This window comes from Tupaia chinensis, unplaced genomic scaffold (assembly GCF_000334495.1).
Source record: "Tupaia chinensis unplaced genomic scaffold, TupChi_1.0 Scaffold000423_1, whole genome shotgun sequence".
Classification (NCBI taxonomy): Eukaryota; Metazoa; Chordata; class Mammalia; order Scandentia; family Tupaiidae; genus Tupaia; species Tupaia belangeri.
In genome coordinates, this window is record NW_006159928.1 from 8,033,877 (window position 1) to 8,048,612 (window position 14,736).

At 40.7% G+C, this 14,736-nt stretch overlaps 1 protein-coding gene across 1 annotated transcript in view; it reads right to left on the reverse strand.

Moving 5' to 3' along the window:
- Nucleotides 1-1,223: 1,223 nt before the first annotated feature.
- The window catches only part of LTA4H (leukotriene A4 hydrolase), a gene marked incomplete in the record, with an annotated part of 46,840 nt that continues 33,327 nt past the window's right edge, over nt 1,224-14,736 (reverse strand). The window contains 5 exon segments of the mRNA XM_014590268.2: nt 1,224-1,510; nt 3,700-3,804; nt 4,448-4,530; nt 5,949-6,044; nt 11,303-11,357. Coding sequence (XP_014445754.1) covers nt 1,393-1,510; nt 3,700-3,804; nt 4,448-4,530; nt 5,949-6,044; nt 11,303-11,357 — 457 coding nt within the window.

Here is a 14,736-nt window from a genome sequence, read left to right on the forward strand (position 1 = left end):
ATTGTAGTTTATTTATCTCACCCACAAGAGTGCAGAAAGGCAACCCCAGCAGAGTCTTTGCACGTAACCCACAGCCAGTCTTTGCCAGCCTGGATCATGGGCACGTGTGTGCACCTGGTACGCTCAGGGAGGTTGCCACACAGAAACCCAGGACCTTTCCTCTGTGGGTCCAGTTGCATTCCTAAATACCACCTGGCCCCACAGAAGTTCTTTACATTCCAGGACCAGCAGATGACATAATTATGTCGCTGGACTCCCAGAGCCCATCAGTCTGTGTCCTGGACCCGGTGGTTTAAAACTCACACCAGGCGCATGTGCATGTGTGTCCAAAATCTCAAGAGGACAATGGAAGAGAAGGGACTGCAGTATGGGCATGCCCCCCAGGGGGTGATTTCTTGCTTTTTGTCTCCCTAGGGAGGACACACGCCCTATAGCAAACATCTCTAAAAAAAAAAAAATTTTTTTTTACATTCCAAACTCACTTTATGTTCAAAGATACCAGCCTTTCTCTCTACAAAATCTTTCATGCATCGTGATTTCTGTAGAAATCTGCATATACCTTCTTTCTTGGTTTAGCCATAGCAACTTAAGAGAGCTGCAACTCCTGGGGACGTGATGAATGCTTCAACATGAAATAGCAGATGCCTAGCCAGAGACACACCTCAGAGGCTTACCAAAGCACTAGAAGTCAGAGTTACTGTCCTCAACACCACGGTCCTTCTTGGCTGATGCAGAAGAGCCTGTGGGAATTTGGAATTGAGCTGGCCCTTCATGTGGCAAGAACTATTTGTAACAGCAAAGCTGGAGGGCACCCAGACTTCCCAGAGACTAGAAGATGGGAGAGTAGAGTACTGGTGGCTCTGTGGCCCCGGGCTTCAGTCCCTTCTGCCTGCCCACGGGTTCTGATAACTTCCCCTTTCTTTCTATTCTTAGGATCATGTTCCTCTTCCCTGACTTCCTGTCACTGGGCTGCTGTTACTTAGAATCCCAGCTAAGACAACTGTGGTACACATCATGCATGCCTAAGATCCCGAGAGAAGAATGGAAGAGAAGGGATTGTGGTATGGCCATCCCCTCTGGGGGGTGATTTCTCACTTTCTGTCTCTCCACCACAAGTCCTATGGCAAAACTCTCTCTCTAAAAATAAAAAAAAATAAAAAAAATCAAGAACTTGTAAATCAAAAGATTAAATTTTGCTAAAATTTACAAAGCACAGGCCACTATTTAAAAAAAGAAAAGGTAGCTCAGCTTTATTTTTGCAAAATCACCAACAAAACAATAAAAAGTCAAAACTCAAAAGACATTTAATTATAATATAAGCTGAAGTTTTATATTTCTTTATGAATTCGATTTTAAAAAGTGACATTTCTAAAATCAGCAATAGGCAGGTCCTTAATCCACTTTTAAATCTTTCCCCACCAGCATGGCTGTCACAGGGTGCATCCTTGCTCTGTGCTCCTGGAAGGTACGGACGGCTTGATCATGGGACTTGTCAAAGGCAGCAAGATCCCTGCAAAAGAAAGAGGAGGAAGACAAGAAAGACAGAGAGAGAGAAAGAGAGAGGAGGGAGAAGGGAGAGAGGAGGGAAGAGAGAGAGGCAGAGAGAGAGCACAAATATGTCAGTACCCAAGATTTAATGAAATGATGACAGCAGGGTGATAACCAATATCACCCAAATAAGTTGCTAGTCCCAGCCAATCATATGACAGTGGCCTCTGCCAGGTCCTACAGGAAGTTGACCCTCACTGGCAGATCACAGATAATTTGAGAGGAGTTACAGGAAGGGCCAAGACAGCCTGGGACAGTGTCTATCTATCATGTAGCACTGAAGTATTTTATTATCTGAACAGTGTCTTCTCACCTACTGGCTAAAATAGGCCATGTATGAGAGAGTGAAACCTCAAAGACTTTGTCTTTTTAAAAATTACTTTCTAAAGTTTTTTTTTTTTTCAAGCAGAATGATCAAAGTATAAAAACAGTAAATTTATAAAAAATTTCTGAAAACTTTAAACAACTGATAATAAAAATATTGACCATGTGAAATAACAATATTACATTAAATAAATAGGGTCCACCATATAAAAATACAGAATTACTCTTGGTTTTTTTTTTTTTTTTTTTTTTTGGAGAGGTTTTCACTATAGGGCGCGTGCGCTCGCCAGGCAGACAGAGAGACAGAAAGCGAGCAATCACCCCCCAGGGGGGATGGCCATGCCGCAATCCCTTCTCCTCCATTCTCCTCTCGGGATCTTGGGCACGCACGCACACGCGCCCGGCATGAGTTTTAAGCCACTGGGTCCGGGATGCAAACCGCGGTTGACTACATGGGAGTCCAGCGACATAGCCATTACGCTAACTGCTGGTCCCCAGAATTACTCATTTTTAAGATAACTATTGGAGCCAGCAGATAATGTGTGTTTAAGGTGCTGGACTCCCACATGGCTGACAGTGGTTTGAGTTCCAGATCTGGCAGCTTGAAACTCATGCTGTGTGTGTGTGTGTGTGTGTGCTCAAAATTCTGAGAGGAGAATAGAGAAAGGATTATGGAGTGGCCACCCAACTGGCTACCCCTCACTTTTTATCTCTCTTTCTCTCTCGTGAGTGCATGCACCCTATAGCAAAAATCTCTTGATAAATAAATTTTAAAAATAAAACCACTATTTATAAATCATAAGACAGAAATATTTTTCCCACAAAAGGTATATTTTTGTTTATAAACTCTTAAAAGTATTAATATGCTTTGCTGAATTTAAAGCTAGATGGGTTTAAATTGTATACTTTAAAATACTTAAACATTTAATTTGGCAAAAGTCATTATTCATTTTTTTGATGTGGCCACAAAATTAACTTATTACACTTGGGAAGTAAATGAAAAGCAAACTGATTCATCATGGATGTTTATACCATGATTACATTTTTTCAGAATTCAGGTCAATTCAAGGATTAGGTGGTGGTGCGGCGGTGGTGCTACTGGACCCACGTGGGATGAGTCCTGGGCTCCAGTCCAGAGATCTCTGTGAATACAGAGGGCCTGTGATCTGGGCCAGCTGGGACTGCGGGTGGATCATGGCATGAGGACAGGCTAGAAGTGGTAGTTTCTCTCTGTCTTTTATGGAGAAAAATAAATGAATGAAAAAAAAAAAAAGAATTCAGGCCACATCCATAGTCAAAGAACTGCACTGAGAAATTCCTGTATTGTACCCTGCTGACCAGATACAACCTTTCCCTCTTTCATCAAGCATTTCTTTATTATATATTGAACAGTCTACTCCTCTGAAACTTCACAGTGATGTATGAATCGAAAACATTTTGCTTTATCTGCTTGTTTCTCCTTGAATTTAGTTTCAGTCTCTTTTTCTTATCTATACCTATTGGCAAATTATCTTCTGCGTGCTTTTAAGAATCTTCCTGCGTACATAAAACTGTCTTTGATTTTTGTCATCAAGGTCTAATCCTATTTGCCTTATAATGCAGAATTCATATATAATACTTCTAAAAAAAGCTAGTGAAATTATCTCAAGTTTTAAATATTTACGAGTATGAGTCCCTATTCTGAAGTTATAAACTTCAAAAAATTTTTAAAAACTGTTATATAGGTTACATTAATACAAAGTATTTTAACAATAACAAAAACATTTGTTTACTATTTTTCATCCCATTACTGATACAAATCCAAACATAGTTTGATTTGGTTCTTACTTGAATAAGGGTCGTGTAAATTTCATTCTTCCTTGTTCAGTCGCCATTTTTAGAGCCAAAGGAATTGCTTCCTCCCACTTCGATTGAATGCAGAGCCGTAACCATCTGAAAGAAGGAATTTGGGGGGCGTGGGAGAGAAAATGAAGAGGAAGAAGCAGGATAAGTTAGACATATCTGAATGTTCCGTCTGTCATGATGAATAATCCCATTATAGTTATATTGAACCCCTCTTTATTATGAGACTTTCAAATCCTTATAAATCCAATTGACTACTCGAAGTAGAGAAGGAAGCGAAGTTGGTTCTTGAAAAAAATCATATGTTTTAAAAGGTTTAGATTATGTAGGTACTCATACACCTTATAAATGCAATTTCTGAAGGAATTAAACTTATGTAAGCTTCACATTATAAATTTGAATCAAGAGAGGTGAGCACATAACAGAATCAAAGTAATTATTCTCATTTCAGAGTTGATTTGCCAGGATATGGAAGAAAGCCAATTTACCACTGAATCCTTCAATCTAATTATTTTTAAGACTAGAGAAGCTTAGAACAAAGACTCACCAAGAGATCAGTGCTATCATCTTAGACACATTGCAGCTACTCCTTGCATACCACTATCGTCATTTTTATAGATGCAGTCAATTTGACGAGGGTTTCTCATGTATGTCTCATACTCTGCTTTCCCTTTTGCCACTTTTTAAACTAGCTGTCTGCTTTCTTCCAAAGAGACAAGTTAAAATGATGTACCTGAATCGTATTTCAGAATTGTTAATGGCATTGAAGTTGTACACCTCTTGCATTCGCTTTATGTGCCCCAATGGAAGAGGTGCCTAAGAGCAAAATAAAGAAGCAAAATGTATCATTTCAACAGGATTTCTTGGAAGAAAGGAGCTGGAGAGAAATTCTTAGCCAGATTAAAACCCTGAATATTAGAATATGAGGTAGAAATAAAAGGAACAAAGGCATACTAACATACATCTTGGGCAAACTTATTTTGGATAAGGATGGTCTACTGGAGTACAGGAATCATTTACTTTGGGAGATTCTTAGGAATATTAAATGAGAACTACTCTCCTGAGACTTTTTAATATTTATAAATATTACCTTTCAGACACTTTCCGGAATTTTTAAAGTTCTTCCCTACAAAAAAAAAATTTTTAAAGTTCTTCCCTGCACCTTATACATCTTACATTTATTTCATTCTTCAGATTAAATCATTCCTTCATTTTTTTTCTCACTGATTCTCCCCAGCTTTATCTTTGGATATTTTGTCTAAAATCTCTTTTCAATGATCTATATCCTTATGAAACAGCAGTTATGAAACCTTTATATTATTGGCCCTTCTGAGAATACAATGAATAATATGCATTGCCCAGTCATTATCTGCTCAAAATGCAGCCTCTTCGTTCAGTCTCACATAGTCGTTAAATGCCTGGGTTTAAAACTTTAAACTCTGCTTGGACTCTTGCCTACTAACCCTCAAGTCCAGTAGGTCCCAAACGCTATGCTTCCATCCTGTGCACCCTCTCCTTCATCTGGCCTATTCTTTCCTTCTCCACTCTCTCACTCCCCTGAGTCTCCCAACTACCTTCATTGCTATGCGGACTTCTTGGCACCAGTAGATTAATTTTCAAAACCCACCATCTCATCAAGTGACCCTCCTGTTAAAATGCTTAAATCCTTTCCTACTGACTGAAAAAAAAAAAAAATCTAAAGTTCTTAGCTTGGCATTCAAGACTCATCACATTGAATGTTACCAGCCTTTCTACTGTTGCCTTCATGAACTCCCTTATTAGGTACTCCTGGCTACTCCCCCAGCACTGGCGGGTTTCACGATTCCTGCCTCTAACTTCTATTTCCACCTTCTTGCCGACACTGCCGGGCTCAGGTGAATTCCTGCTCCTCAAAGTGCCTGCCTTGGTGACTCCGGTTGGATGGGAGTCCTTTTTCACCCATTTATTCTCAAATGATTCCTAAAATATTCCATTTATTGCTGAACTTTTCATGTGTTACTATTCCTACTAGATTATAAGCTTTCTGAGGACAAGATATATTCTTACATTTTTTTTTATATTCAGCACAATACTGAACAGAGTAGGTATTGAATGAAAATTTTTTCAATAAATAAATGAATACATGATTTTTTCCATTAGTTTTCACATTAATGTCTTTTCCAAGTTGAGTACGATGTGATTGCTGTGCCTGTTTGTGTCTATTTTCATTGCCAATGTTTTGAGCTTGTACTTACTCTCTGGAGAACCTGTGCTAAAAACTCGCTCCGCTGATGAGAAGAGAGATCTTTCAGGTCTGTGACATTGAATGAGCTTAAGTCGTCGTCTTTGGCCTAAAATATACATGACTTGGTTATTTCTGCTTGTATACAATTTAATATTTATTATTTTATCTGACATAAAAGTAAAAATAGAAGAACTAAGTATACAAAATATGTTTAAGCCTGAGCTACTTAAATAATCCTGAGACTGAGTTACTAGAACTTAAAAAGCTGACTGGACTGCTAAAATCGACATTACTTAACAAAAGGGAAACCATTTCTAGTAAAAGTGAAGGAAACTTCTGAAATCCTTTATACCATTTGAGGTATAGAGATTCTAAAGTAAAGAAACATCACAAAATGCATGTCAACAAATTTATGGGCCAATTAAAAAATGTGGGTTAAGGGACCAGCAGTTAGCATGATGGCTATGTCACTGAACTCCCATGTAGTCGACCACAGTTCATGTCCCAGATCCGGTGGCTTAAAACTCATGCCGAGCGCATGTGCGTGCGTGCCCAAGATCCCGAGAAGAGAATGGAGGAGAAGGGATTACAGCATGGCCATCCCCCCGGGGGGGGGGGGTGATTTTTCACTTTCTGTCTCTCTGTCTCTCTCTGGCTGGCTGGCGAGCACATGCGTCCTATAGCAAAAAAAAAAAAAAAAAAAAGCTCTCAAAAAAAAAAAAGTGAGTTAATTGCATACTTTTTTTAGTATCACACTAATGAACTAAAGGCTACCAATGATGTTTCCCTCCATCCTCACACATTCTGTTTTCCCCACTTAATTTTGGAAATACTTTTCCAATTAAGATTCACTGCCAAAAATACTTGTGGTGTAAGGAATATCCTTGAGGAATATGAAATAAAAATTTCCAAAATACGCATTTTAACATGTTTTAAAATTAGTGTTAAATGCTTTTAAAATAGGGTTTTGTTTAAAACATCAAATAGAATAGAATAAAAACTTCTTCTGGTTTTGCTCCATCTCCAAGTTCTACTCCTCAGTAACTAATCTTAATAGTTCTTGTATATTCTTCCAGACAATCTAATGCATATTTAAAGAAATATTTATTTTGCATCTCCCCACTCCCCACAGAACTCTCCTAATATCAAAACTTCCTTCCCCTTCTTGCTATCAGAACTTATGGCTCTATCTCATCTCTTCACCAAAAAAATATGATTGACTGCAGTTCAAGTCCTGGACCCACTGGCTTGAAAATCATGCCGTGTGTGTGTGTGTGTGTGTGTGTGTGTGTGTGTGTACATGTGTATGTGTATGCCCAAGATCCCAGGAAAAGAATGGAGAAGGGATTGCTGTGTGGCCATCTCCCCTGGCGGGTGATTTCTCACTTTCCCTCTCACTGTGTTTCTCTCTCCAGTGAATGAATGCACATGCCTTAAGGCAAAAACCTATTTAAAAATATGCAAATCTAAGTTATATGTTAATTAAGAATGTATTTGTATGTGGTAAAAACATTAAAAGGAAGGGAAAGATAAGCCCACAGCCAGGGTAATGGTTCCCTTGATGGACTGGCAAGGTTGGGGGAGGAGTAGGTGAAATAGGGAGGTGTGCTCTAAAGGTACCGATACGTGCTATTTCTTACAGCTGTGGTCAGGTACACAGACAGGTGTTGTTTTACAGTCGATTTTTATAGTTTATAAATAAGTTTTACACACACACATACATATATACACACACACACATATGCATACAGATGTGTGCATATATATATATACACACACACACATACACACACACACACACACATATATATTCTTTCACATTAATGTTTCACAAAATCAACTGGGAAATAAAGTACATAAGAAGAATATATATTCATGATTAAAATATCCTTCATCTCTCCCCCGAACTGCCTGCTCAGAATTGCTCAAAACTGATATCGAACTGTTTATATTAGGTTGTCAGAAAAGTCATGACATTTTTTTCTATGCAAAAATGTGTCGTGACTTTTCCAACAATCTAATAATTATCTGCCTTAGCTTTTGGGCCCAAGAGAAGATCTGAGCAAAACTTAGTGGCAGTTTAATCTAGCAGCAAGGAAGCTACAATGCATTTTCCAAATTAAAACAGAGGAGTCTAACATATTTACAGTGTTAAGAAATCTCTTTTCCTCACAGAGACCACTCACCTTGTTCTCCATGACAAGTACGAACTCCACGAACTACCTTCCTACCTGGCCTTCTTAGGACTCTAACTTTCCTATTTAATAAAACATAAAATCTTCAAGACAGATAGAAGGGTAAAGCACTCCTTGTGGCTAGATGTGATACCAGATTTTCTTCCTTGGAATAGAAATAATGAAGTCTTTCTCAACTATCGAGAAAGAGCACATAATGGAACTACTCCTCCAAGTAGAGCTTACCACCACCCCAGGCAAAAAACCGACAACCTAGGCATCTATGTGCACAACCAGGCTTCTCTGAGAGGCAGCTACTTAGAACGCTTTTTAAAGAATTATTTTACTTTAACTTTATTTATTATTCATTTTAATTTGACCAGAGAGGGACAGAGTGAGAGCAAGAGTGAGAGGGAAAGTAAGAAAGCACGCTGCCAGGTCTGGGACTCGAACCACGGTTGTCATGTGGGAGTCCAGCAGCCTTAACCACTATGCCACCTGCTGGCTCCTAGTTAGAATATTTTATTACTTATTTTCTTCCAAAAAGAAAACAAAATGGAATTAAACACGTGACTTCAGATGGCAATGGTAATGATCTATTTTTCTTGGTTTCATTTTCCTAAGTTGTTTTCTTACCATTTGGTTTTTCTCTCTTCTTCTGTTTACTTACTCTCTTCTACTTAGAGAGTTTTCCCCTTTTCTTCCATGCTCAATTAGTTTTCAAGTTATTAACTTGTTATATAATTAAACCTCAAACATTTCTTTCAAATTAATAATACTGCTCTAATTCAAACCCCTAATGTCTTTTTATTTTTTGAGAGAGATTTTTGCTATAGGGTGTGTGTGCTTGCCAGACAGAAGGAGAGAGAGAGAGAAAGTGAAAAATCACCCTTCGCGGGGATGGCCATGTCGCAATCCCTTCTCCACCATTCTCCTCTTGGGCTATCAGGCATGCATGAATATGCGTCTGTTTTGAGTTTCAAGGTGCTGATTTCGGGACTCAGACTGCAGTCACTCATGTGGGAGTCCAGCACCTTAACCACTATGCCACCTGCTGGCCTCCAAATCCTGAAGTCTTGTTACTTGAATCTATTGACACCTTCCTACCTGGTGTTCTGAGGACTCTAACTTTCCCATTTAATTGGTCCTCTATACTATACACCAGAGTAATGGTCCTAATCCACAACTCTGATCATTTCATTTACAATTCAAAAGCCTTCAACTACCCCTGCTGCCTACGGGTTACATTTTAAAGTTTTAAATTCCTTAGCCTGATAATCAAAGTTTTCAGTTAGGGAGTTCATTCATCTTCCCAACCTTGTTTTCTGACTGCTAATTCATATTCATCCAATAATGAATAAATGTGACAGCCCTGGGAACACAGTGATGAAAAAAACAATTCCTGCTCTCAAGGAGCTTGCAGTCTGGTGGAAGAGACAGAGAAGTAGGCAAATACAGCAAAAGTTTTCTTACATGAGCTCTACTAAAAACAGACTCAGGACCAGCAGGTGGCATACTGGTTAAGGCACTGGACTCCCACACGGCTGAATGCGGTTCAAATCCCATGCCTGGCGACTTGAAAATCATGCTGAGTGTGTATGTGTGTGTGCATGCCCAAAATCCTGAGAGGAGAACAGAGGAAAAGGGACTGCAGCATGGCCATCTCCTGGGGGGGGGAGGGGGTGATTTCTCACTTTCCCTCTTTATGTCTCTGTCATGTGCTATGTAAGAGAGAGAGATTCATCATATTAGCCAATATTCCCCATTCCTGTTGAATTCTGTAGGCCGCGCCCCAGGACCTGCCTCCTTCTGCTTCCATCTGCAGATTTACACTTCATATGGATGTCAGCTCTATTTGTTTCCAGATCTGTTTATATCAATTGTGCCCCTAATTATGAAATCTCATCAATAACATGTAAATTGATAAAAGAGGGGTGCCCAAAGATATCTCTATAAACACTGTTAGTTGTGGCTTTAGAAAGGACCTTTGTTCAAACACTATTTCTCTCACCCAAAGGTCCCCTCCTACACCCTCCACATCCAAACCAGAGGTCGACAGCTGGAACACGTCCCGTAAGAGGCTGTCCTAGGCGCTGCAGCCACTTCCAGCTCTCCATCCCGAGGTGGCAATAATGGCTCTTTCTGCTGACCTCTTTCTCGGGGTGCTCATTGCTTACCATCTAGCATTCCATTTATTCATGTATGCACTTGATTGCTTCATAACCTATAGACACTTCAAGACAAGTCCATTTCTGCCCCTTTCCTAGTGTGTGGTGCTCCTTCTTGAATATAGAAGGGCACTAAAAAATATTAGCTGAATAAACTTGTAAACAAGTTTCAAACAGTGACACATAAATTTGTTATGGAGAGTCAGACGAAATTAATTTCCGAGTTTTCCATTATTTTCCATTGTAGAATTATCCAAGTCACATCCTCATTCTGGATTTTCTAAGGGTTATGTTTTAGTATACATGTGCAGAAGTTCTTTTATAAGAAGCTTCATAGATTGAACAAAGCTCCCCACAGACAAACAACCCCAACTCTTCCTATCACTAATAATTTGCATTAGCAGCCACAAAGATCATTTTTTACTTATCTAGTATGTGTACTGCTCTATTTGAAGTAGTAACTTCTAAATAACTTGTGTGGAAAACAAAAATGGTTAAATGCAAATATTTTTGCATAGTTAAAAAAACTTTTTGCCATCTTTCATTAATTCATTTTTAAGGTTTTTGGCATAGGGTGCGTGTGCTTGCCAGAGAAGGCCAGAGAGAGAGACAATGAGAAGGAAAATGAGAACTCATCCCCTGGGGGATGGCCACACTACAATTCTTTCTCCTCCATTCTCCTCCTGGGATTTGGGGCAGGCATGCACATGCACCCAGTGTGATATTAAAGCTGCAAGGTCTGGCACTTGAACTGCAGTTTGGCCATGTGGGAGTCCAGCACCTTAACCACCATGACACCTGCTGGCTCTGTATAATTGTTTAAGAGTTGAAAAGCAGCAAGGAAAAATCTTTACTAATATTGTCAACATTTATTTTTTTCCCTCGTGAAGCATTGAGGGTGGTGGATACAGGATCACGCTTGACTTTCAATAGCCTGGCCATGATTTAACGTACTCACCCACCCCCCACCTGCACATTTGTATAATTCACAAAAGAGTCAAAAGGCACACTTTGCTACTCACAGTGATCCATCTTTGACTTAAGGCAATACAAGCATTTGTCAGGGTCATATCGTAACTGCAAAGATGAAAAAATATTAAAGATGAACTTTTATTGAAGACACATGCTTTTGCATAACTATAGTTTTAGAGCTCATAACATACTTAAATTTCAAGGAAAATTTTAAGTAAAGATGAAGAACCCCAAAGTGATGGAAATAGGACATGTTTTACCTGACTTTAATATTAATGGCATCAGCTAAGAGCTCGCAAGTCCAAGTGGATACAATATTCATGAAAACCTGACTATTCTTCAAAGAGAATGCAAAAGATTGCCATATGCTCAAGTGCTAAAAGTTAAAGCAATCGGAATGAATTGGGCATATTTAGTGTTTGCTGTACAACAGGAATAATTCCAGGCATTTAGGGCAACACACAAACAATACAAAATCCCTGCTCTTATGGATTCTCATGATTGTTTCAACCATCTAATCACCCAAGAAACTCATGAGTACCTGCTATGTGACAGGCACTGTTCTAGACATTACATCTGAAAATACTCTGAAATCAAGGCCAGCAGGTGACAGAGTGGTTAAGGTGCTGGACTCCCACATGGCTGACCATGGTTTGAGTCCTAGACCCGATGGCTTAAAACTCATGCTGGGTGCGTGTACATTGCATGCCCAAAATCGTGAGAGGGGCATGAAGAAGGGATTGTGGCGTGGCCATCCCCCTCGGAGGGTGGTTTCTCACTTTCCGTCTCACTGTCTCTCAGTCTCTCCAGCAAGCACACACACTCTACAGCAAAAATTTCTCCACCACACACACACACACACACACACACACACACACACATACACAGACATCAAAATCACTGTGTGACTTCAATCCTATTTTTTTAGAAGTAGAATTTACATACATTTTGCAACAATAGAAAAGAACATGTGATGTGTATAGAATTCTAGCAAAACATCCTTTTTTCCCCCATAAATGACACTTGCTGTGGAAATGTTTATATTAGAGAAGAGAGTGTCATCTGCCCTGCAGGGCCTAAATGAAGTGTGTTTTGATTAGTACCCACTGAACCTGCCTTAAAGAGAGCTGAGTGGACTCCTGCTTGCTCCCTGAGCTGCCAGCCTGTATTCAAGGAGCACTCAGGCTGCTCATTGCAGGAAGCCATGTTTGCCTTCCAGAACAAACGGGATCAGAGGTCCTCACCTGCTCAGGCCACAAACCACCTGCCACTAGGGCAATTCTTAGCACTGACTGCTTAAACTACAACAGCACACTGGAAAACCTTTGGCTGGTGTTTCTTAGTGTCCTGAAATTTCTTTCTCGGTATAATTAGTTGGCATGGTGGTTAAGGCACTGGATTCCCACACAGTCAACCAAACTCTGAGTCTCAGACCCAGCAGCTTGAAAGTCGTGTGGGGCATGTGTGTGCATGTCCAAAATCCGGAAACAAAAATGGAGGAGAAGGGATTGTGGTATGGCCATCCCCCCTGAGGGTGATTTCTTTCTTTCCCTGTGTTTCTCTCTGTCTCTCTCCAGTGAGCGCACACGCCCTATCGCAAAACAAAACAAAACGAAACAACCACAACAACAAAAAAAGACTCAAGTTAAGGATTAGTCCAGAGAATGACGCAGCCCCTACTTGAAGGCAACATCTGAAAGAGAAGTGATACTCAAAACCAGACATGTGCCTCGCTGCCAGGGTGCCTATAAAAGGCTTTCATAAGCAAACAAGTAAATGTCAAGGTAAAACTGGGGCAGCCATGATGAAGACATGGCACATGGTACCAAGAGATTCTAGAATAGGAGATTTGACCTGGTCAAAGAGATCAAGAAACGCTTCCTTGTCTATCTGCCCCTCTTTCTCATGGCAGAAATAAATACAGAAATTGAAAAAAAAAAAAAAAAAAAAAGTGGAGGGCCAGGTGGCTGCATAGCAGCAGTGCAGACAGACCCAAATGGGAAAGGTCCTGGGTTCGTGTCCTGTGACCTCCCGGAACACAGCTGGCACACATGTGCCTGTGATCTAGGCCAGCTGAGACCAGAGACAGCGCAGTGACCCTGTTGGGGTCCGACTCTCTTTCAGAGAAAGAAATAAGTAAACATCAAAAAACCAGAAGCTTCCATGAGGAGGTGGTTCTTGAAACCGAGGTTGGAAATTACCAGAGCAAAGTATTTCCAGTGGAGGGAACAGCATGCTCAGGCACCAGGTGGAGGAAATGTGGAGAGCTGGAGAGACCCCAGAACTGTCAGGACGACTGAAGCAAAGGGAGCCAGCGCATTACGGGCCTTGGAGTCCTGCCCAAAGGATTTTGTTTGAGCCCAAGAGCCACGGGGTGTCACTGAAGATGGCTGAACTGGGGGACGGCAAGGCACAGCTGCATTTTTAAAGGTTTACTCCAGCTTTAGTGTGAGGAATGACTGGGAGGGCGCAGGAACGGGCATGGTGCACGGCTTTGAAGTCAGGGCAGTCTTCCGGGAGGAACTGCTAATGTGAGACTGAACTTGAATGGTGGGGGTGGAAATGGAGGGAAGTAGTGACCTCGAGAGATAAATGTGTACCAATGAGGAGCACACCACGAAAGTCAGAAGGACTTCGAAACCACAACCTGTCCTGCCACGGATCAAAGAATTCTCTGTGCTTTCAGATTTTCTAAGAAACTCTTTGTACAGGGTCCCTGAGCATGTGAATGATTCCAGGGTTCCTCTGGCACTTTGGTGCTGCGGAGAAACCATCTCAAGGCGTCTAGGATGAACCAAGCCCCAAAAAGGATCTTTTAGTAGCGGTGACATCAAAGAAACACCTTTCAAGAACTCACTTTTCACACAGACTTCATAGTTCCAAAATCAACAGCCAAAGGCTTCTTTACTCTTTAACTTCCTGTAGCTGTCTTTTATACTAATTAGGCCACTGAAATGAAGAGTCTTAGAAAAGATTCCTAATTTCAAATTCCCTTTTTTTCAAAGCTCCTTCTGCCCACATGATTGTTAGCACATCACACTGCTGGTCGCTCTATCACTTCAAAGCTACTTCTTCCTGCAGCTTCCTAACAATAAACAACTTTAAAAGCTCCTTTTGATTTTTTTAGAGAGAGATTTTTGCTATAGGGCATGTGCACTCACTGGAGAGAAAGAGAGAGAGAGAGAGAGAGAGAGAGAGAGAGAGAGCAAGAAATCACCTCACCTCCTAGTGGGGATGGCTTTTTTTTTTTTTTTTTTTGAGAGGTTTTTGCTATAGGGTGCATGAGCTCACTGGAGAAACAGAGAGAGAGACAAAGAAAGCGAGAAATAACCCCCCAGGGGGGTGGCCATGCCACAATCCCTTCTCCTCCATTCTCCTCTCAGGATCTTGGGCGCACACGCGCCTGGCGTGAGTTTAAGCCACTGGGTCCAGGACTCAAACTGTGGTTGACTACATGGGAGTCCAGTGACATAGCCATTACGCT